Source organism: Halichoeres trimaculatus, unplaced genomic scaffold, assembly GCF_033239565.1.
Source record: "Halichoeres trimaculatus isolate MK-OKI-2021-1 unplaced genomic scaffold, fHalTri1.1 fHalTri1_scaffold_7, whole genome shotgun sequence".
Taxonomy (NCBI): Eukaryota; Metazoa; Chordata; class Actinopteri; order Labriformes; family Labridae; genus Halichoeres; species Halichoeres trimaculatus.
In genome coordinates, this window is record NW_027437185.1 from 27,589,313 (window position 1) to 27,613,400 (window position 24,088).

General features: G+C 39.0%; 2 protein-coding genes across 2 annotated transcripts; one reads left to right on the top strand and one right to left on the bottom strand.

Annotated features, from left to right (window-relative positions):
- Positions 1-248: 248 nt before the first annotated feature.
- LOC141793710 (uncharacterized) lies at positions 249-3,805 on the bottom strand. Its single transcript, XM_074674550.1, has 6 exons — positions 3,763-3,805; positions 3,266-3,598; positions 2,837-3,181; positions 1,213-1,326; positions 1,027-1,091; positions 249-400 (listed from the first exon to the last, which is right to left on the bottom strand). Exons 1-6 carry the CDS (start codon positions 3,803-3,805, stop codon positions 275-277), a joined length of 1,026 nt encoding a protein of 341 aa, XP_074530651.1. The 3' UTR covers positions 249-274.
- Positions 3,806-9,154: 5,349 nt separating this feature from the next.
- On the top strand, positions 9,155-18,611 carry gask1b (golgi associated kinase 1B). The gene is made up of 4 exons (XM_074674394.1): positions 9,155-10,037; positions 12,506-12,723; positions 15,614-15,840; positions 17,079-18,611. Exons 1-4 carry the CDS (start codon positions 9,155-9,157, stop codon positions 17,284-17,286), a joined length of 1,536 nt encoding a protein of 511 aa, XP_074530495.1. The 3' UTR covers positions 17,287-18,611.
- The last annotated feature ends 5,477 nt before the right edge of the window (positions 18,612-24,088 follow it).

Genomic DNA, 24,088 nt, shown 5'->3' on the forward strand with positions numbered 1-24,088 from the left:
TAATAATAATAATAATAATAATAATAATAATAATAATAATAATAATAATAATACCCCATTGATAATCTACAAAACAGAAGACACTGGTTTCTTCTCATATCTTTAATGGTCAAAACAATACATTTATGAAGTACTACTTCAACTGCAATCTAACAAGCATAACAAAACTAATTAAAATGTAAATACATAAATATTTGTTTGTTTACCCAGGAGAAGCTCAAATAATAATGCCGTTTGTCCTCCATATATAAACTCCCAGCTGAGAATCCAACAGTCACAGACATTCTCCAACACCAGAGTATAGACAGTCCTGTGGTAACTCACTGGTCTTCTTCAATCTTTGACTTCTTCTTGATGCAAAATTCAGTGCTACATAGTTCAAGGTTGCCCCTTCAGCATCCTGCAAATAAGATATATGACTGTTATATATAGGAGCTGACAGCACAACCATTTATATTATATCGGGTTAATGTTAGATATATAAGTATTTGATGTGCTTAAAGATGCAGTATTTGTATTTGAACATCATAATCTCTCAGACATTAGATGTTTGTTAGAAGAGAAGATTAAAGCTTTGATGATCAAGACTGGTGCTGCTTTTCTTCCCTTACCGCAGTCAACACACTTTTTATTTCTTTCTTTTTTTTTTTACCTTTGACCAAATTGTTCCATAGCCTTCATCTCTTGTTTATTGCAGTAACCCTGACAACAACGGTCCACAGAGCTGAAGGAACCACTTCCTTTAACCCAAACCACAATGTTTACCAAACCCAGCCACTGAGCTTCAGTCAAGCAAAAACAAAACTGGTTTGATTCAGAAAATGATGTAGTACTGTCAAGAGGGGCATCAGATCAGAAAAATACTGTTGGACTCAAAATATTCAACCCGTCTAAAAAAAAAAAAAAAACCTTTTAGCTGTTTGCACACATTAAACTTCCATTTAGCAAAACTTGATGAATCACTTTAACAGGTTTGCAGTTTTAACTTAAAGTAGCCTCAAGGTCAAGATGTGCTGTCATATTTACCTCAGAGTTTGGTTGATCCTCAGCTTCTCTGTGACATTCAGCTTGACTAAAGGCAGATACTTCTCCTTTCAATAAACGCAAGAAATAGTAGTGACAAAGATGAATAAAACACAGCTTTTAAAAACAGTGTTTGCTCAAGCCTACGTGAATGAATTGTGTATATTTGAATGCATTGTGCTGCATTACCTTTACACTGTTTACAAACTGGCCTTTGGCATCTGGAGATAATCAGGGCAGCAGTGACAAATACACAGTAGAGCAGTAGAGTCCCAAGTATGATGTACAGTTCTTTTCCTTGGACTGAAGAAGAATCACCTAGAAACAACATTGGTTTTACTCCATCAATATTCAATTACATTTTTAAAAAGCTCAAAACTCAAAGTGTAGTACAGAAAAAGTCATTTGTTGTGCTAATATCTCTCTAAACTTCACAGCATCAGCATACATGCGCCCTTTACTGACGACTAAACATGTTACTGACAGTTCAAAGATGGGTTTTGTCTCAAACTTGACCATATTAGTCGATACCCACAAAACCATCTGTAATATGTAAATAAAAATTGTACTTCTAAAATATAATCGTGCTTGTGTTTTCTTTATTAACATGTTAGGCTTTGGATCTTTGCATGAAACTAAGAGCACAACTGTCTCACAAGCCTTTTCTGTCATGGTGTTAATGTCTAGTCTTTTAAGTTTGATCCAAGGAAAAAGTTTCAATTAAAGTTTTATTTCAATAAAAGACCAGAAATACCTAAATAATCAACACATGATCCTCATTTCCATTGAAATTGTTCTATTTCCTTTCAGCGATGCTTTAAAGCAGAAATGCAGAAGTAGTACCACACCATGATCTGATTCCTCAGGCCTCCCCTTTATCTTCTTTTCTTCCTGTCCTTAATATTCTACAGGCAACATCATTTAACATCAAACTCAAATTCATTAGTATTGGACAAAATGCATCCCGTTGATGGGGTGGGTCTTGTGAGTGAAACATATAAATAAGTAAAAAGGAATAATAAATGGGTCATGTTTCATTTTATAGTTTAAATATACTGGCATTCTCACAGTGTCTCACACAGTGAGGAGTGTTGTTTATTACCTGCACACTTGTGTTTGAAGGCCCACCAAGTTTAAAAAAAAAAACAAATTTAAGTTTAGAAAGAAACTTTCCAGTTCTCGTGAGATTTTAAGTGCGATATTCTGAAAAACATGTCATAAATGCCTGATGACTGCAAAGTTGCACTTTAAGATATTTTAGCACATTATTTAGTCAGTGCATTGCCCTAACATCTAACTTCTACATCCCTTAACAAACTGCAAACTTTTTATGAAGGAATTAAAAAAAAGTTTGGGAACTAAGAACATTGCAAAAAAGGCACATTATTGTCTCTCACACACATACAGAGAGGAAAAAACAATGAATAGAAGGGTGGAGACGGGAAGAAAAGGCTATGAAAGTACTGCACTGCACTTATTGTGTGGGTGTTTCTTTTCAAAGTTCTACATCTGTACTCACACTTGGAAAGACTTTGACCTTTGTGGCATGTAGCACCTCGAAATGTGAACTTAACTCATAACCCACCACATCAAAAGTAACTCAGTGTTATAGAGTAAAAGTATTCAAGTAGATCTAATGTAATTTTTAAAAATGCAGTTTTGAAAGGGAGAAATACAACCACAAATGTCTTTAAAACTGAAGAAAAATCTTCCTTCTTTTTTTTTTCTTGAAGTTTTTACCTCTGTTCCCTGAAGGCAAGGATATCACAAACGTAAAGGAGCATTACTACTAATTTAAGACTTTAAAACCTACTTGTCTCCACTGTAGTTCCTTTGCCGAACAGGATTTCTCCACATGTGACCACCGCACAGTAGTAAGTCCCAGCATCAGAGGAGCTCTGGATAGTTTTAGAAAAACTGTAGACACAACTTTTCTTGTCTTGGCTGAAACTCTTGTCTTTATGGGTGTAAAGAACACCTGGATGAGATTCCCCAGCTCTGAACCAGTACACGTCATGTTCACCTGGACACTGGGTTCTGGTTTCTTTATGCTTGGAGAGAAGTGAACACTGGAGAGTCACTGAGCTGCCCTCCTTGACCGACTGTGTCTCCTCCGGTGTTTGTTTCACATAGACATATTTCTGGCGAGTTTTATGATCTGTGTGACACACAGATACAGTATAAACTGGTTTTGTGAGTACTAATCAAGAAAAAATCAAACAATGACATGAGAATACTTTACCATTCACTGCCAGGAGCGTGCCATTGATGATATTCATTTGATATGCTGTTCCAGCTTGACAGAAGTACGTTGCCTCTTCCTCTTTGCTTACATTTCTGATTTTGAGGATATACTGAGTATCCTTTCTTTCAAATGTAAATCCCAAGTTTTCAAATTGTTCTTCAAGTTTTACAGTTTGAAAACTTCCTCCTGCAACTTTTTGGACCATGTATCCAGTCTTCAGCCTGTACCAGTAAAACAGCCCGGCTTTATTCTCCGGGACTGAACACACCATATTGAAATCCTCACCTGGTTGAACCACAGTCACAGAGATCTGGTGAGAAATACTTTGACCTTAAGATGAGGGACCAAACAAATCAGGGTTGGGAAACAACACAAGGGAAAGAGTTAAAACTTCCAACAAAGAGCCTGTTTGTGTCAAATTGTTAAATACATTTATTGACATTATCAAATTCCTCATTTGTTTAAAGTGAAAAGTGTCAGACAGTTGTACTTACACACTGTACTGAGTAGAATCATAGCAGCCAGCCTTCGGATCATTGTGGTTCATCACCCTAACACTAACACAACTGAAGTCTCCCACTCAGACGGAAGGTTAAGTCACCAAGTGATCAAGGTTTCCAAAGAGCAAATCACAGTGATTGGCTGAAACATAGAAAATGCATTTCCTTCCTGCAATTTTGCAAGCAAGTGGCCTATTTACAATGAGCATAAACTGAATAGACAGGGCTTTTAGATGACCGAGCAGGTGATAATTCTAAAGCAAGAATACAACTTTAGAAGATAAATATATATATTATTATTCAGAGAAATACATGGATTTGGCTGTCTTTGAAAATATTTTATAGTTTTTGCAGGGGGCTTTAACACCTGTTGTAAGGATCAAAATATATTAAACTTAACTTAAACATAAAAGAGCAAAGAACTAAAAAAAATAAAAGATTTTCTTTTTAAACTGGATCCAGCAGTAATGTGACTTTGTTTTTTTTGTTTCTGGTTTCTTGTGGACCTTTTTGCACTTTCTGTACTCTTTCTTACTTTTGTTTTCTTAAATGCTGCGGTGACTCCTGAATTTCCCCTCAGGGATAAATAAAGTATTTTCTATTTCTCTATTTCTATTTTTTATCAACAACCAAATGCTGAATTTAACCTAACCTTGTTAAAAATAGGATGAGGTGAAGAGGCCGAGTTACAGCAGGCTTTTGGCTATTTTGCATACAGTTAAGTCACACATGCCCTTAAATGGACAAAACGTCCAAGTTTGATAAAGTTTGAAATAACGAGGTATGAAAAAACTCACCCTTACAGCTGAAACACACCAGATGAGTCTGCAGTCCATCTCTGCTCTGTCATGGCAACGGGTCAGATACCTCACCATTTAAGTTAATCTGTCATCTGAAACTGGATCCGTACCGTAGCTGGTCCGTTATGTCACAGGTAATACCCAGCCAACCTATTTTGCCAGACGGGGATCTGTAATGCATGATTTCAGCATGGAAAAGATTGAGCGGTAAAGGAAGTCGCAACCAGAAATTACTTAAAATCACCTAGTGACTTTCAAAATAAACAAACCAATGTCGGAATTTGTTAGTATTTAGCTTGACCACCATGATAATCGGACATGAGTGCACGAACAGTGCATGAAAGCATACAGGGTAATGTTGTCCCAAATCAAACACTGTGGCTTCACACTTACAGAAACTATGACCACATTTCACAACTGTTTACAGCTGGTCTTGTGCTTTCATTGATTGCATCCATCAGCCATTGTTCTGTTCTCTAACCTTCCTCTACAAAGCCAATATGGTGACCGTTGAGTCGATAAGTGTCCAGCGTTCCACACTCAACTTTTTGACTGTTTTGAGAGTGTCAGCAGAGAAATCAAAGTGCACTGGGTTTTTCCATACTGTTAGTATGAACACACTTCTTCACTGCTAATAGTGAATGTAAGTGCAGAACTACACGATTTGGGACACAGCACTGAAATCACCAGGTTTGAGGTTTTACAGCCCAACATGAATAAAGAGTGGCCTATCAGTGGAGTGGGAAGCACGAGAGCTTCTTGATCTTGCGACTCCAGCTGTCCAGCTATGCAGGTTGTCGGACTGAACGCAGTCAACATGTAACGGAACGAAGTTGGACTGTAGACGTATGTGGTGTATGAGGCATCATACTGTGTATGCCACCAGAGGGCTCCTCAGCATCTCATCAGTAAGTTTAGTGCATGTTTTGTCAGCGCCCAAGTGGTCAACGCTGAATGTCAATGTCAGTCCAAAAAAACAAAACAAAACAGAACAAAAAAAACCATCAATTCAACTTGGCAGGACAGGTGTACAGAGTCAACAAGCAAAATCCAAAAAAGAAAACAGGCAAAATTTAACATCCAGGAAAAGGTAATATGTCCAAAAGGCTGGCTCAATGCAGCTGCTAGCACAAATGATCCAATGAAAACAGCTGAGACTGACTGTTTTAAATACTGACAGGTTGTCAACAAACTGGATATGGGTGTGAGCGGTAGGTCGGGGCTTAGGATGAACAGGCAGCACCAGCAGTATCACTGACAGTTAGGGGTGGGCGACACCGGGAATTTTGGTATCGATCCGATACCAAGTAAATACAAGGATAGTATCGTCGATACTGATACTTTTTGCATGAAATGTAATGATCATTGAATGATTTTGTGATTTTGCCTTGAGTTGGTTGATTATGATTATGATTATGGTAAAACACGGCACAAAGATTTTAGGCTATAAATATGCTTTTTTTAACTATCCACAACAATAGAACAACATTTTAACTGTACAAAAGTAATAAAATGATTATTCTACCACCACAATTGTTCAGGGAAAAAAAGGGCAAAATAGCAAAAAGCTCCCTCCCATTTGCACAGAGAGGCTGCAGACTGAGGAAAGTAAAGTAAATTGCTGGACGACATAAGAGAAACTGCAGTATTGCTCTCATCACGCTAGTATGGCTCCGATACCAATACTCATCTTGGTATCAATACGATCTATATTTAGATCAAGACGCCCACCCCTACTGACAGTATCCATTACATTAGGAAAGTGTAAGGCCATGTCCACTCGTAGCAGGTCCTCCGGTAATATTACATTTTTGTATGTTTAGGCCTATTTTCCACACAAAACCGCAGTTTTATGTCCCTTAAAATGATTTTTTCTGAAAACTCCGGCCAAAGTGAAGATTTTGGAAAACTTGTGTTTTGTGGTTTCATGTAGACCCCAGGAAACAGAGTTTTTGGTTCTCAAAAGTCACAGCTGAATAATGTAGGTTCATCTTAACTGGATAGCACAGGTTTCACATCTGAAAAACACTGCCAAATATTGGTGGACAAAAGTATTTTGAAAAACACATCGGGGGGGATATATGCATGTCTGCACTTGTAAATCAACAAGTAAGCCCACAACAGCAGCTCAGTTGTGAGCTGCAGGCTGTGGCTGGCCATTTCCTTGTGGGGTTTTTTTTTTTTTTTCACACCATCATGTATGTTTACTCAGAATTTAGAGGAACGTAATTTACTGCACCATCACAAATTTCATCCTTCATTATAGAATAACTTTAAAGAAGCTGCAAGTGCAGTGCTGGGGATCAGATCTTTCACTGGCTTCCTACCAGGAAGTGAAATTAAAACTCTATTTGAACAACAGTTAGACAAACATCTGACATAGATGTTACTGTAATATATACTGAAGATCAGCTTTTGGCTCTCCCCTTGCTGGTCTTTGCCTTTATTTGAATTTGTCAAAAAACTGTCTTTCTTCTCATAATTATCACAACAAGTATTGAATAGGCAACTTAGCTCACTGCAATTGTTTTTTTGCTTGCATATTGAGGATTTTTAGAATCAACTGAATGCTATACAACATGTTTTGAAAGAAAATATGTTTCTGATTAAAAGAATTAAACTCCTTGTTTATAAGTTATTAAGTTATATTTTGGTTCTCTTGCAGTGACTAAAGAAACAGGAAGCTTGAAAGAACAGACAGTTGATATGTTTCACAGGTAGAAGCGCTAACAGCAATGTGACATTTGCTGTTAACTTTGCACGCGCCTGTTGATGGCCAAACTACTTCAGAGATGACACATCTTTGTCTCATCTCAGGAAACGCGTGAGACACTGCCCACTAGTAGTCTATATGTTTTGAAATATTTAGACAATGACCACACCTGTTTTTGATAATTCGAGTGACATTTTCTACCTGTCAACAATTAAAATTTACAGATTTTAAGGAATCCACTTTGATATAAAACTGTGTTGTTGAGTCGTAGTAGTAGTAGTAGTAGTAGTAGTAGTAGTAGTAGTAGTAGTAGTAGTAGTAGAAGTAATAGTGTTAAAGAATTTTGTTATATAAACACATCATTTTATCCCACCACACAGTATGTGAAACTTCACATACTTCATATTTTAGTTCAGTAAAACATAAAGAAGTCAGTGTCATTGTGTCATATCAGGACGTCATAAATTACTTGTTCTTGTTTTGCAGCAAAAAGGAAAGAATCACAGAAAGATCATTTTTCATCTGTATTCTGGGTTTACAAAACAAAAAGTTCTATGTGAAAGCTCTCAGAAATGGACAGAATGTGACAAAGGTTGTACATCAATGTTTTCTCAGCACTGTGGTATATGCATGTCTGCGCTCATGAATCAACAAGTAAGCCCACAGCCTACAGCTCAGTTGTGAGCTGTAGGCTGTGGTTGGCCATTTCCTTGCTTTTTTCACACTACAATGCACGTTTACTCAGAGTTTACAAGAAACTGGGCAGCCACAGGATACAAAGCAGGGGTACAAGATGTCTGAGAAGGCTATGTTTAGCAAAGACAATGAGAATCTGAGAATCTATAGTTCTGGTTTGCAAGGCTGAATTAACCTTTAGGGCAACTGGGCAGTTGTCCTGGTGCCTTTTGATCTCAATAGAGCTCATAGCAATATGGGTACAAGCAAGAAACGTTTAAATCACTTTTAATAATTTTTGAGTCCAGCTCAGATCATCACTTTTCATGATAATTTTAAACCCTGAGGCTGTGGAGGTCATCCTCCGTGCATTCATTGTTCCAAGGCAGGATGAGACACTGGTTTCCTGCACATGTGTCGTATTGTATTGTATTTTGCTGATTCAATCCAGTCTGTTTTACTCTACCTGTTCTGGCCACTACCACAGGAGGGACCTTAGTGTCTGGCTGTTAAAGTAACTTCTATTCTATTCTGTTCTATGTCCCCAAGGCCAACTTCTGGCTCCAGGCCAATTAAGAATAAACTGAAATTGACCAGCAGATGTCGCCGAAAACCCATAAATGTCTGATGCAGCCAGTAACTCATCACCTTCTTTTTCAATCCTTGCTGAATTATGACATTATGACCTCCTGATGATGGGTTTTTGTCAAACTTTAATTTTTTGTCTTTTTTGGATTTCCTGCTAAAAGAATCCCTTATATTCCTGTAGGACTAATAAAGACTTGGATGGGAGGCGTCAAAATAATAAAAAAAACGTTTGGCATCTTTTAGAGCCACTTTTTTATAACCAGGTGGTTGCTTTTTTTGCTATTGCAGAATGCTTCAATGCAGTGAACTTTAAATCTATTTTTATTTTCTTCAGAAGTTGGCTGCACTCTTTTTGTAAGATAAATTCCATAAAGCATATCTCAGACCTTGATTTTATTTTTCTAACTGTAAGTCGGGTTGTATGAGAAACATGAACTAAAATAGCATCCACATCCCTTCATGACAAGTTGGAGGGTGGTTTCCTTTCCTGTCCATCCCCTGCGCAGTTGTCTGAGTGCACAATGTGGTCATAAATCCACCCTTCCAAAATGAGTTTCCGAGGTCGAGCGCTCCCACTGGTTTGAGTTTGGCGCTATAAAGACACTCAACCATGATAATATCATTAGTTCTAATGGGGAAGTCTCGTTTTCACTGGCTCTGCTTCCCTTTTCTGAGACTGACCGGCAGCTTCCGGAGGTGTCCTCCCTCCAGACGGACTTTGATCATTGGGATCGTTTGTATTATGTATTTGTTTTTTGTGGTTTCACAGTTGGGATTCTCGCAGCAGAGCCAGGACAGAAGGACAGATAGAGACAAGTACAGACACACCCGTGGATTGTACAATCTAGAAACTACTGATGCACTGCTGGACTCTGTCCCCACGCGATCCAACGTGGTGTACATCACCCTGAAGACAAAGCGCCTGAAACCAGCAAACATTCGTGGGACCATCAGACCTAAATTGAGGAGAAAGGTGAGGAGGAATATCACAGCTGGCTCAGCTTTTACGCAGCACAAACACGTCAGTTTGGAGCAGAACGCGGACCAAATCAAGCGCAACTTTCAACGAAACACTTCTTCCTTTGGGGAAATCAGGGATGTCAATTATAAATCTCTGGATTTATTTCATAAACACCTCGCAGATGAGCAAGCAGACCCTATCATCAGTTCTATTCGGATTTACAGCCAGAGGGCACCGCCATGGCTCAGCACACAGGACGTGACAGCCATGCGCTTTCTCGCGGATGCCAAAGTTTTGCGCGTCAAGGAAGTTTCTCACGGAGACTCTTCGTCATTCTTAATATTTGAGGGGGAGACCGGGGATTCTTTGACCGACCAGAAGTACACAGAACGACACGATGTGTGTGGAGGTCGTTGTGGCGTAATCAACAGTCCCGTGGACAATACGGAGGTCTTCGCTTTCCACCTGGATAGGGTGCTGGGACTCAACAGGACGTTACCGGCAGTTAGCAGAAAGTTCAGCTTTTTGCACGGTATGCCAAGAAACTAGGCCGAATATCCCATTCCTTTACTGAGCCTGGATAAATCTAACTGACGTTTTAGATTATAAGATTACTTTACAAGTGAGTTTCACCATACACTGTGAAAATCAAAGGGGTTGTTCAGGTCAGTGGAAAAATAATCTAACCGGAACAGTCGGTTTTCTTATCACCACTGAAACCCTTTGCAGTTAGGATCCAGATTACAAACACCACAGGTCTGTTATCAGATAACAAGAGAACTAGATATTACTACCACTTCCCTCAAGTTTCAGCACTGCTTCATGACAGATTTGGGCAATTTTTGGAGTATATTGAAGTCCATATTTGTTGCAAAAGCCCAAATAAATGTAATTTGTTGAATACATTGTTGGGTTTAAATGCTTGGTTAAAAACATAAGCAAACAGAACAAAGGATCTATTTAATCACAATCTTTGAGGTTGTTGTTGTGCAGTGGAAGAGGGCACTGATAATCTTTGAAGTCATGAACTTTACACTCATCTTTTGTCAGTTAGCATTACGTATGGGTACCTTTCACATTTGAAACAATACGGTACCGATGCCCGGTACCTGGCAATCAGTATCTGTACTCAACGGTACCATTTTTTGATACTTTTTTGTGTTAATGTGGCAAAAAATATAAATTTGTTTTATAATAAAACTTCATTTTTTTCAATTTGACACACTTATTCTTTAGTAAATAACCTTGCAATGCTGTGTTTAAGTCCAGCATGGAAAATTGCCTACTCTTCCACTCTCTCACAGTCACAATAATGCATTTAGGTACCTGAACATGGTACCTTTTGGTTTTATGTGAATCAGTACCCGTTACTTTGACAGAATTTGGTCGGTACATATAAAAGTACCTGTTTCGGTACCCGTTCCTAGTTGGCATGTCCACAAACAGGGCGTCATGAGTGAGGACCAAATTAAAGAAACACAAGAGAACAAAAACCTTACCAAATTAATGTAGCTAACTATGGCAGAATGTAAAGAATAATGGGAGGGAGGAAGCTTATCCTGCAGGGTCATGATGCTGTAAATCTCTTGAATCTCTTCATGCTATCAGTCATAAGTCCCAAAGCAACATTAAACATATCATAACTAACAGGGAGGTCAGAAAGCTGCTTCATGACAGATTTGGGCAATTTTTGGAGGAAATATATTCAATATTTGTGGCAAAAGCCCAAATAAATGTAACTCATGGAATACATTGTTGGTTTTAAGTGCTTGGTTAACCCTTAAGCTTCTTTAAAGTCAAAGTTTTACTTCACAAAACTTTTGAAACTACAGTGAACTTTCAATGTGTGTAGACTTCGAAGAGCCTGTAAGTGTAACAGCTTCAGATTTAAGCTTCCTTTTCCTTCTGATCTCAATCTCACTGCTGGACAAACAACCATGCAATCCTAACCCCTGATGACACAGAATGTGATACATGGTTCTTTACTTCTGTTTTATTAATCTCTTTATACCATTGGCCATTTGTGCTGTTTTCTCAGAGTTTACATTTTTTGTACATAATTAAAGCTCCTGTGAGGAATTTTCCATTTTCATTGATTTTGGCGCCCCCTTTAGACATTGGGAAACCTCTAACATCTTTGTAAATTTTACCCTAGTCATTTTTACAAAAATTAAACTGTAAAACACGTCAATCATTGTGATACACAGACAAGCTGTAACAGGAATGTTTAAGTAGTAAAATCAACAAGCACATGCCCCTACCAGCAGTTTTAAACATTAAAAATTTATACAGGAAAAAACTTCTCAAAGGAATTTTAAGAAACCCACTTGTTTATTAATATATAGGTACTTGTTGGTGCTGATTATTGCTGCCTTGTTAACTGCTTTCCTGTTTACAAGTTTCACAGACAGGTATGTGACTCTGCACTGCTGCTTAAGGCAAATGTCTGTCAGGAATAATTAGGTACATTTCATCTCTGGTTTGGTTATGTTGCTCCAGGAAACATGTCTCAGAGAGTTTATGGGAGTCTGATTTACCAGTCTTTATAAAATAAGAATTAAGAAGACTACTTTGCAAAATCACAGTACACAATTTTGATAATGTTTACAGCACTATAAACAGCATGGTACCTAAAGATTCTTGAGCACACCCTTTGGTCAAAGTGTTATGTTTGATATAAGCAGATCTTGTCCTTCATATCAAAGTAGTGTTTGCTTACAAAGAGAAAACCTATACCCACACACAACATATCACTTACTGTAAATATAAGCTCTGAGTATAAGAATGTAGCTTTAAGATTAGACCCTTAGATTGTCACAAGTTTACTTTTAGAGAAAACTGCAATAAGTCCCAGCATTATTTGATCCGTGTATTTGTAAAGGATGTGTGTACCCAGAATGCTCATGGAGATTTTTCTGCTTAAAGACCACTTTAAAAGCTCACTGTGACTAAGCGGTTGCTGAAACATGATCATAAAATCTGTCCATCCCTCTGCTTTAGATGGTCAGCCCTGTCCGGTGGTCTCATGGGATGCTTCTATCTACCCAGAAGGCCTTGCTGCAGGCTCTTCCGCCGTGAGGTTAACGTGGGGCGAGTACCAGAGCTCTCTGAAACAAAGGTGTTGGCTTAAAAATATCACCCCGAAGCCTGACTCTGGCTGCTCCTCGGTTCATCATTATGAGTGGAGTAAATTGGCTCTGTTTGACTTCCTGTTACAGGTAAAATGGGAGAAAGTAACCCAAAAAAATCGGATCTGATTGATTTGTTTCATAAAATGTTTTATTTGGCATGAGCAATATTTTCCAGCAGCTGTCTTTGATAAAAGAAAAAAAAGTAGGTTTCATATTCTCAGAGGCATTGTCCTTTGGCTGAAAACACGTCCTGTTTCCTGTGTGGGACGCATGTCTGTCTGCTCAGATTTTGGGATGTAGGACACATCACAGGTGAAGCAAAAGAAGTATGGATCTGGAAAAAACACAGAGAATAGGTTCAGTTAGTCTTGGGAGTTGTTGCTTTTATGGTCACACAATATTAGAGCTCCTACCACCTCCAGTTCCCGGTGAAGCAGATCATAAAGAAGTTAGGAGAAATCAATAAGGTGCAGTGAATAAAAAAAAGACTTTCCACAGGAAATACAGCCATCATACAGAAAGGAATTGTTTCACTGATTTATTTGGTTCAAAACAATAGACAGAGCAGAACATTTCATGTCAGGAAAAGTTATTTCCTTGTCCTCAACTGACCCTTGAATAATGTGCATACCAAAGTGACAACAGCCCCAGCTGGAGACTGAGGTTAAATGTGACTGATTGTGTAAAGCCGCTTTTTGTCAGTCACTCAAAAACTGCAGCACAGATTAGTTAGAAAACATGCTGCTGCATAAAAATGTGTCACTTTTATCTTTTCAGATTGTGGATAGTTTGAGGTCTTTTATCAGAGCCATTGTGGAGTTTAAATTTCTTTATTAGACAGATGTGGCAAGAACTACATCTGTATCCAGAAATAGATGCTGGACAGAATAATTGTAATCACGTCAATGTAAAGAGACTAATCCAGTTGATTTCATTTTGTTTACAACAGGAAAACTACAAAAAGAGACAGACACTGTAGGCCAATGCCAGGAATACACCAGATGCATATCCGGACAGGCTCCACTCTGTCTCGACACCAAATCAGATAGGTTTCTATTCAAGTCAATGAGTCGACTCACACTGAATCCACTTCAGAGACTCAAGTCTCCTCATTTTGCCGGATGTTGGAGTTGTCATGCATGAAAAAAACAAAAAGCAGATTGAGTGGGGCAGGAAGTTGTGCATGGGAAACATTGAAAAACGCCAAGGGACTTTCAAAATAAAACTGCTGAAACAGAATTTAACTTGACTATAGCAAAAAAAAAAAAACCTGAGTGTAGCCAGGCCAGGAGTAAACAAGTCTGAGGTTTTACAACCCAACAGTAATAGGGAGAGGCTCATTGAAGGAGTGGTAGTGCAGAAACTCCTTCGTCTTCAGACTCAAATTGTCTGGCAGTCCTGCAATGTGCCAGAGTTGTGAGTTACCAAAGGAGGAAGTACTCAGTCAAGATACAATGTGCGGCGTCGCATCTAGTGTATTCCTGGCATAAGACAGAGAAATCTACAATATTGAAACCAGATATATGGCATAAAAAGTTAACATCAAACATCATTGCAGAAGTGTAAAAACTGCAGTTCCTGAAATGTCCACTTGAGGCTGGATCCAAAAGCCCTGGAGGCCCCATACACACCAATTGTAATAAGACAATCTTAAGGCCTGAAATAACAGCCTACCTTAAATAAAGAAACAAAGAAATAAATAATATTTCATTCTGAATGGCTCATTTATCTGTCTGTACACATTTAACAAGGAGATACAATTTCTGTAACACTTTACTTTAGAGGTCCACAAATTTTATCACACTTAATAATAAGAAAAACTTTTTTTTTCTTATTTCATTGAAATTATCACATAACGTCCTTAAATTAATGTCCAAATTTAGTGTTGCTTGTCACAATTGGTAGGTTACTGTTTTTTCCAGTTTCTTTGAAATTCACTACAAATTGCAGGGTAAGAAGGTGACAATTAGCAAATAATTTATTTGAAACCAAATCACAACCCACCACAAAATGTTTTTAGAAGGTATCCCTGAGTTTCTGCTATTTCCAGAGAAGGTAATAAATAGCTGCTTAGTTCTTAAATACAGAAGTTAGGTTCATTGTTTCCTCTGATAATACCTTAGAAATGTTGAGTGAATAACTTAATTTCCCGATAAGCAGTTGATAGTTAGCTATTTGTTATTTAATTTCACCAAGTTCTTTAGTACCAAGTTTGTTGATATGCATAATTGAGAACACATGCAAAATGCTTTATTTTTATTATTAGGCCTATAATGTTTTACTTTATACAGCTGAAGGCTTCAGGTGTGATATTTACCAAGAGTGGTGTTGTAAATTGGCGTTGCCTGATTGTGATAGACACTACTAGTACAGGGGCACTGCAAAACAGAATCTGACCAGCAGTCATGTGCTCATTTTCACCAAATTCTCATGAATTTCAGGGGGGGGGTTCTAAGTGCGATGTAATTTGCTGTCCTTTACAGTAAAGTGTTACTGAATTTTCTTAGTAGCTCATTAACTTTGAATTGGGATGCTCTGAAGTGACTAATTTCTGAGTTGTTTAAACAGTAATGAAGGTAACAAAGCAACTAAAAAACAGTCAAATCAGTCATCCCAAATGTAACACCTAACAATGATCCAGCTTTATTCGTCTCCACAAACAAGCAATGTTCCAGTTTTAGATGTTGTCTGTCCTCATCTACTCTGTTCTCATGATCCAGTTTCTGGTCAGACTGTAAATATCAACCAGGGCATGGAGGAGAAAAATCTTGGCTTAGATATTATTTATCAGATTTTTAGACATTGCTGGCGGAATCAGAAGCTTCATTATGTTGGTTTGGAGATTGTATTGGTCCATCTGACAGCTTCAGCTACTATAAAAGTACTTAACTAAAAATTCATACATGCCCCATGTCACAGCTGTTATTGTATTCTGAAGCGATTACCTACTCGTAACAAATGTAATCTCTGTTTTTAGATTAACAGCCGACTGGACCAGAGCTGCTGTGGCTTCAGGCCCAGGTTGGAGGATGTGTGTGTTAAGCTCAGACGCCATGCTGAGTGTGTTGACCAGAAACACACACAACTGGCGAACATTGTTCACAGAGGTCATGACCCCAGACACCTAGTCTTCACCAACAACAAGGGGTTCTTCGACCGCAATGAGGACAACCTGGACTTTCGACTCCTGGAGGGAATTAAAGAGTGAGTCTTTGGTTGTTGACAGCAGATGTTTTCCAGATTCTTTTTTACACATGAAGGTCTACATGTGCTGTATCTTAGTCTTGACCACAAAGTGTGTCTGAAGTCTTAGTAAATACTTAAATCGGGTTCACCAAAGTCAATTTTGGTTTTGGACTTAAGCCTTAGGAGCATGTTATCAGTTTATTTCCCACAGATCTGCTTTGTCTCCAAACCACACAACACAGGCCCTGATTTATTTTCATCCACTACTCAGTCTATAAATCATTGAGTCACACCTTCAGAGAGACTGGAGGGAATTTGTGGTTTGGCAAGCAGGCTTTTCATCTTCTTCTGATCCTTGTGATCCAGCTTCTGCTCTGCATTTCAAAACAGATTTACGGACAATATAAGTCTAAAACAAGCTTTTCTCAGATCACCTGAGGCTCAGCTGTCATCACTCACAGATCTTATGACATGGTGTTGAAATCTTTGCTGTCTTTATGCTTTTCACGCTCATTTGTGAAAAGAAAAGAACATGATGGTCACATTTTGTCTCAACCACAAAGTGGAGATGAACATTTCTGGAAAATGACTCAAACTCAGAGAAGTGCACTCAAACCCAGCAAGCAAATGCAACTTTCTGTTTAGTTTATTCAGAAACATCTGTGCTAAACATTGGTACATCTGTCATAATCATGATACAAACACTCTCCCACATTTGTACCTCAGAGAAAACCAAACTTGTCTTCAGCTTTATGCGAATTTCAAGTTTTACTTTTTATTTTTGATTGGGTTGAAGATTCTATCCACATGATAACTTTTTTTAATGTCAAGAAAAAACAACAAAATGTGCAAACTTTAAGCTTGCAATTGTATTTGAGAATGGAGAAGTTTATTTACCTTGTTGCACAACATTTCACCCACACACACACAGGAAAAGAGGATGATACACCAGCGTTAAAAGCTTTTTCCTTGTTCTGAATATTCTTTGTGGTGTATCTACAATTACAGCTCACATTAAAAGAAACATACTGTACAAAGAAGCAGCAATGACAGACTTAACTGCACCTTAGTGTCCAGGTTTGTCTTTTCATAGTGTGTTGTTTTCTTCTACAACCTCAGCCCTGAAAACTGGATGCCAAATGGCAGCATCCGTTAGAAACAATCCAGAAGAACAGCTTGACCTAAGAGAAATGTGCCCTTATTGAATTCAAAAAAGGTTAAACATAGTTTTTGTGACTCACTGTTTGTCCTCACAGGCTCCCAGAGCTTGCCGTGTCAGTGCTGAGGAGCAGGAAGCTCAGAGAGAAGCTACTCCAGTCTCTGTTCCTGGATCAGACATACTGGGAGAGCCAGGGTGGCCGGCAGGGCATCGACAAACTGATCGATGTCATCGAGAGGCGTGCCAAGGTGCTTCTCACCTACATCAATGCCCACGGGATCAAAGTCATCACAATGAATGGGTGATGAGAGACAGATCAGTGTGAATGGTGGAATTGGACGAGCAGTTGAATCAAATTCACTGTGATGTTTAAGACTTGCATTGAAGGCACACTGGAGCTTTATAAAGTCTCTACAAGAATCTAAAAAAAATAAAACAGCAACATATTCAAAAGTTTAAGTAATGGGTGGGTTCTTAAAGGCGCTTAGAGGACTTTTTTTTAATTTATTGTTGACTGCAGTGACACCTGTGGCTGGAACTGGTAGTGTCTTTTTTAATACAACATTTCTTTGTTCAAGAAAACTTTCGGCAGGACAAAAAGTGACATGGTATTTTATTTATTTTTTATGTAATTTAGTGAGGTAATTTAGTTATGTAAAGCCACTGTTTGAAACATGAGCAAACTATGTGAACCTAGCTCTTCATTTTACTGATAGACTCTCAAGTTTGAACAGACCACCGCAGAATAAGTGATGCTAGTGAGGTGGAAGGAACATTATCACAAACAGCTTAGCCCATGTTCTAGCCTGTGCTCTATCATTCTCCCACTTAGCTTTCTTCTATCTTCTTTCTTTCCAACAGTCCAGCACCAGTGTCCACTGTAACTCCAAAATAAACGCGACAAATCTGTTTCTTAAGGAAAAAGACAGATCTATCTTCTCACTGCTAAACTTAGCAAGTTCTCACAGGGCCTTTAAATATCCCCTCATTTCCCAAGAACGTGACAGCGTGTTCAGTACTCTGTCAGTAACCCATCCTCAAGGTCAGTTTCATCTCACAGATAAATACCAGAACCATGATGATGAGTTTATTTTTTCTCCAGCTTTTTTTCTATGACTCTGTTAAAAGATTGATGAAGGACATTTTGTATATTTTCCACAATTCTTCCAAATCTGGTGCTAACAGTGCAAAAACAAGCATTTCAGGTCAATCAAGGTTGTAGTAAAGCGATTTATATATACGATGCTCTTTACATCTCTTCTCCTGAGGCCTTTCAGTGAGTCTGATTTACATTATTTATGAGAGACATGCACTAAATAAGTTATTTTCTTCTCTGCTCTCCTCATAAATCTCTGGAACTGAAAAAGCCTCTTAGCATCACAGACAAGTCACGACTGAGATCAGCTCGCTGTGACTGGGTTCTCACATTTACACTCAACCCTTAATGTTTAAGTTATTTAATTTGTTCACAGTCTTAAAGCATATCCAATGGTTTTAGATCTCTCACCAAGTTGTTTTGAAATGTGTACAGAATGAACTCAAAGTGACTGTACATTATAACCCAGGAGCTATGAGAGAAGTCACATGATGCTACTCGGTTTAAAATGCACTTGTTTCTCACTAAAACCTATATCCATGTCTGCTTTATTTATTTTTGTAAAATATTTTTTTGTCTGTATTTTTGTGTTACATTGATGTATGGTGAATAAACAATCTGTTAAATATCTGATATGTATCATCCAAATAATTTTTAAGGAACTCATGCTCACTTTTAACTCATCAATGAGGTTTTAGGGAGACCTTCCAGTCACTTCTTTCTTCCGGTCATTAAAACATTACTTGTGAGTGTGTTAACCTAACAACAAATAAATAAATGCACCCTTCTCCTTCCCAGTCAGAATCTGTCAAAGCCCGGTCAGAAATAGTCTGCAGCTCTGAAACCCGACCTCGAGCGTGGTGTCTGCCTTTCATGCTGTCGTAAACAGCGAGCTTTGGGCTCTGAGAGTTGGAGTCGACAGGGCTTTGTGGGTTATTTTCTGGTGTCATTCACACGGCTGTTGTTTTAACCCTTCTGCACCCGCATTAGTACGTCAGTCGGGTTCACGCCTCTGGGAACAGGAGGGGTCTTTCAAACAAACACACAGACAGCTCAGCAGCGGAACTTTCTTTCTTTACGTGCATGTGTGTATACGCTCATGTGACAACATACACATAGACAAAAGAGGACTTTGGACATTAATAAAGGTATGCAAAAGCAAGTGTAAAGACACACAGGCATTGTGACCCTGACCTTTTTTATAGTCTACACCACATTTAGTTCTACACTGTGAAACCTACTCACAGCTCTGCAGGTCAAGTGCAACAAGCTTTAACAAGCCTCTAGGTCAGCTCACACAAGCAGCCAAACTTTAGATTTCACTTATTAAAATATCACAACAGAAGAAACTAAAAAAAGTATGCATGTTAGTACTCCTATGAAATAGATTTAATTTTATTTATTTCAAATCATCAATTTAATGATCCTGAAACTGTTTACAACTGAGGGACTCGTTATTCCTTTTGCTACATCCGCACATACAGCAGATTTCCCCTGTCAGAACTCTCAGTTAAAAAAAGTTTAAGACACACTACCAAAGCAGACTCAAATCAAATCAAAAGTAAAATGCTGATAAAACAAATGCTGTGCATCTCTTCAATGCCTCAGAAGAAAGTGCAGATTCAGCTAAATGCTTCGCCTCAGGCAGTTTGTTCCAATTTGAATGCCTTAAGAGGTGGTGGGCTTTTTAACTCTTCCTCTCATTTTGTTTGACAGATTTCGTACACTGGGAGTGTTTCTAATGAGCCAACACACCAGGTGAGTTATTCTGGACCAAAAGTTAAAGATAGAAAGGATCACAAGGTTTCAGAGTCATGGTTTGTCAAATGTGTATATGTCCTCCTCGTGACTGGGTCTGCTGCCTCTATAACACCTCGACATGTTCGCTCTTGTGGAGATAATGAGCCTGTAGCTCTACTTGTCTCTCAATGTGTCGGCTTATTATTTCTCCTCACCTCATCCTCTCGACCTGACTTCAGCTGAACCGTTTTTGTCTCATTCCCAGGGTCAATGAGACTTAAGAGGATTTCTGTTTTTGAGGTAAACTGGAACGGTTGATGTCAGCTCAGCTCAGCTGGCTGCTGTCTGGTCAGACTCCAAACAGGGGAACTCTTTATTCTCGTAACCTTGACTCAGAGATGATTCTCTCTCTGGTTCACCATGACATTCAGAGGTTTCCACTGGCCTTTACCGAACTCTTATTTTAGGAAATATGTGCCTCCAAGCAAGTTTGTTCCAGTAGCTGCATAAGAAATTTATTCATTTGTGTTTTGAACATGTTTCCTATCAATAAACACATCTTATTATAGCTACAAAAGAGCTCTGTAGGTACATCTTGTGACTTCGTTTTTGTGTCCTGGATATTAAATGTAACAGCGTCTTTACAGGTCTCCCTAAAAAATCAGTCAGACAGCTGCAGCTGGTTCAGAACGCTGCTGCTCGAGTCCTCACGAAGACCAAGAAAGTGGATCACATCAGTCCAGTTCTGAGGTCTTTACACTGGCTTCCTGTTTGTAAGAGGATAGAGTTTAAAACACTCCTGTTGGTTTACAAAGCTCTGAATGGACGAGGGCCAAAATACATCAATGATCTTCTGGTCCCTTATGAACCACCCAGACCACTTAGGTCTTCTGGATCAGGTCTGCTTTCAGTCCCCAGAGTCGGAACTAAACATGGAGAGGCAGCATTCAGCTTCTATGCTCCAAATATCTGGAACAAGCTGCCAGAAAATATTAGGTCTGCTGAAACTCTGAGCTCATTTAAATCCAGGTTGAAGACCCACCTTTTTACAGCTGCCTTTTATTAGAGCATTTTAACAAATCAGTTTAATATCTTGTCTTTAATTTTACACTGCAAATTTTATCTTAAAATCTGTTTTTCAAATCTGTTTTAAAATCTGTTTTAAAATCTATTTTAATCTTGTTTGTTTGTTTTTTGTCGTTTGATTTATTGTATCTTTTTAATTAATCTCATTTCTAATTGAATTTTAATTGTTTTCTATAACTTGTTTTGTCTGTAAAGCACTTTGAATTGCATTGCTGAAATGTGCTATAGAAATAAACTTGCCTTGCCTTGCCTTGCCTAAAGGATTTACACTCACCTGTCCCTTGGTTAGGTAAACCTGTTCAACTGCTCATTAACTAAATATCTAATCAGCCAATCAAACATGGTGAAGACCATCTGCTGACGTTCAAAACAAGAATCAGAATGGAGAAGAAAGGTGATTTGAGGGACTGTGAACATGGTTTGCTGTTGGTCTCAATATTTCACAAACTGCTGATCTACTGGGATTCTCTCTCACACACACACACACACAACCATCTCTGGAGTTTACAGAAAATGTCTTGTTGACGTCAGAAGTCAGAGGAGAATGGACAGACTTGTTGGAGATGACAGAAAAAAAACGAGAAAAACTAATAACCACTTGTTACAACCAGTGTCTACAGAAAACCATCTCTAAACACAAAACATGTCCCACCTTGAGGCAGATGGGCTACAATAGCAGAAGACAACAGCAGGTAGTACTCCTGTCAGCTAAGAACAGGAAACTGTGGCTACAATTCACACAGGCTCACCAAATATAGACAATAGAAGACTGAAAAGTGTTGTCTAATCTGCTGAGTCTGGATTTCTGCTCCATATTCAGATGGTAGGCTCAGGATTTGGTGTCAACAACATAAAAGCATGGATCTGTCCTGCCCAAAGACTGTATAAAACATGGACGTAGTCTCGCCGTCACCCGTCTGTTTCTGAAACGGAAAATGAAGCACATCAGCTATAGTGGCCATATTGGTAGTGGCAAGGGCTTCGCCTACAGCCATAGGGCGCCGGCCGTCACGTGACCCTCAGCTGTGCCTCTTATTGGGGGAGCTCGCAATCTTAATATCCTCTGTACGGCCGCGTTAGAAAAAAATTAACCCCCGTACAGTGGGTGTCCTAGTAGTAAAAATAGCGATTCAGACAGGAGACGTTTTTTGAACCAGGCTGTAAATAGGTTAATTTCTGCTTTAAAAACTGCTTTCTTTGGCTTGGTGTGTATGTGGCTTCCGCTACTTCCGGAGCCAGCCTCAAGCAAACACTCCAGAAACAGCAGATTTTAGCACTTCCACATTGTCTCATATTCTCAGACCGGAGGTTGCCGCTTGGTCCTGCCTTGTATCAACAGTTCATGTTACTGCTGATATTTTTCAGGCACACTTTGGTCCCCGTAGTTCCATCTGAGCATGGTTTAAAGCCCACTGCCTGCCTGAGTATTGTTGCTGACTATATCCATCCCTTTATGACTACAGTGTACCCATCTTCTGATGGACACTTCCAGCAGGATAGTGCTCCATGCGCCAAATTTAAGCAATCTCAAACTGGTTTCTTGAACATGACAGTGAGTTTACTGCACTTCATCAGTCTCTATCAAATAGAGTTCCTTTGGGATGTGGTGGAACATGAGACTCATCAAGAATGTTCAGCCCACAAACCTGCAGCAACTGTACAATTATATCATGTCAATGTAGTAAAAAAAATCTTGTCTTTTTTGTACAGAGACCATTTTCCTAAAACAGCCCCAGGCTGTCTTATCTCCAAGAGAGTTCATGTGTAGGACTAGTTTTAAAGTGGGGGTTTACTCTTTTGGGCACTCAGCCTTTTTATCACAGTCACTAATTTCTCTGGCTAACCCTGCTTTGACATTTCCCCATGAGCAGGTCAGTAACTCTTTACAGCTGACAGGTTATGCTGTCTCCTCTAAACATTATTTACAGGCCCTACAAGTATCTGGGACATAACTACTTTCCACAGCTTCCAGAAATGTTTGAACAATAACAGCACCTGGGCCGTCACTGTCTGAACACTGCAAAGGGAGATCAAACTGAAGCAGCACTTTAATGGTTTGATTCAGTCTCTTTCAACACAAAAGCGAGCAGACACAACAAAGCGTTCTTCAAGGTTTTCCTCTGACATGGTCGGAGGGAGGTTTCTTTATTATGCTGATAAGGAGAAACAGAAAGAATGTCAACACATGTCAGATGAAGTCATGTCAAAGCTTGCTGTTTTTACAAAAAAATCCACTTCAGTTTATGCCTGCACGTTCTCAGTACCAAGGCACACAATGTGTATAGTTTTCTTTATGGCTTACGTGTAGGAACATTTTCTGCAGGCACGCTGCCAGAATCTTTAGATCTCATCCCTGCTTTGTGAGTGTGAGAGAGCAAGTCCCAGAAACATACAGAATGAAAAGCTGCATGACAGAACTCAACTAACACATTTGCAATGTGAAAGCCTGGATTCAGACTTTTCACTAAGGGTTTAAAAACATTCAGGCTAACTAAGCTTTCTGATTGAAAGTCAGACCGCAGACAGTTCAAGGCAAAGAACAGTCATGGCAAAGCAATCCTCATCTTCGATAAAAAGGACAGATCTTAAATCTTACTTTTCACTGCAAAACTATGTTGGCTGGTGTAGTATCATAAAAGAGACTTTCAGTCTGTGTGTTTTTGAAATGGATTCATGTTCTTTCGTGTGTGTGTGTGTGTGTGTGTGTGTGTGTGTGGGTGTGTGTGTGTGGGGGGGGGGGTGAGTGTGTGTGTGTGTGTGTGTGTGTGTGTGTGTGTGTGTGTGTGTGTGTGTGTGTGTGTGTGTGTGTGTGTGTGTGTGTGTGTGTGTGTGTACTGTATAGATAGGAAGTAAGCCATCTTTCTTAGCAGCCAGGGGCTCAGCTTTGTTTTTGTTTAAATTTGTTGTTCTCCAAAAACATTTGATGTTTGACTAGTTGAAGGTACTGTGATGTCACAGAGGAACAGAACACTACAACAAAAGACAACCAGCCCAGATGATTAGACCCATTGTTTGAGGACACAAGAGTCTGAGGACGACATGATGTGGCCAGAAAAGAGGAATCAAAATTTTCAGGGATTTTGGAAGAAGTCTGCAAAAGAAGTAGGATCTTTTCCTGAAAGAGGGTACACTGACACCTTACCTACAGCTTTAACAGTCATGGGTTGTTCATGGAAGGATTTCTT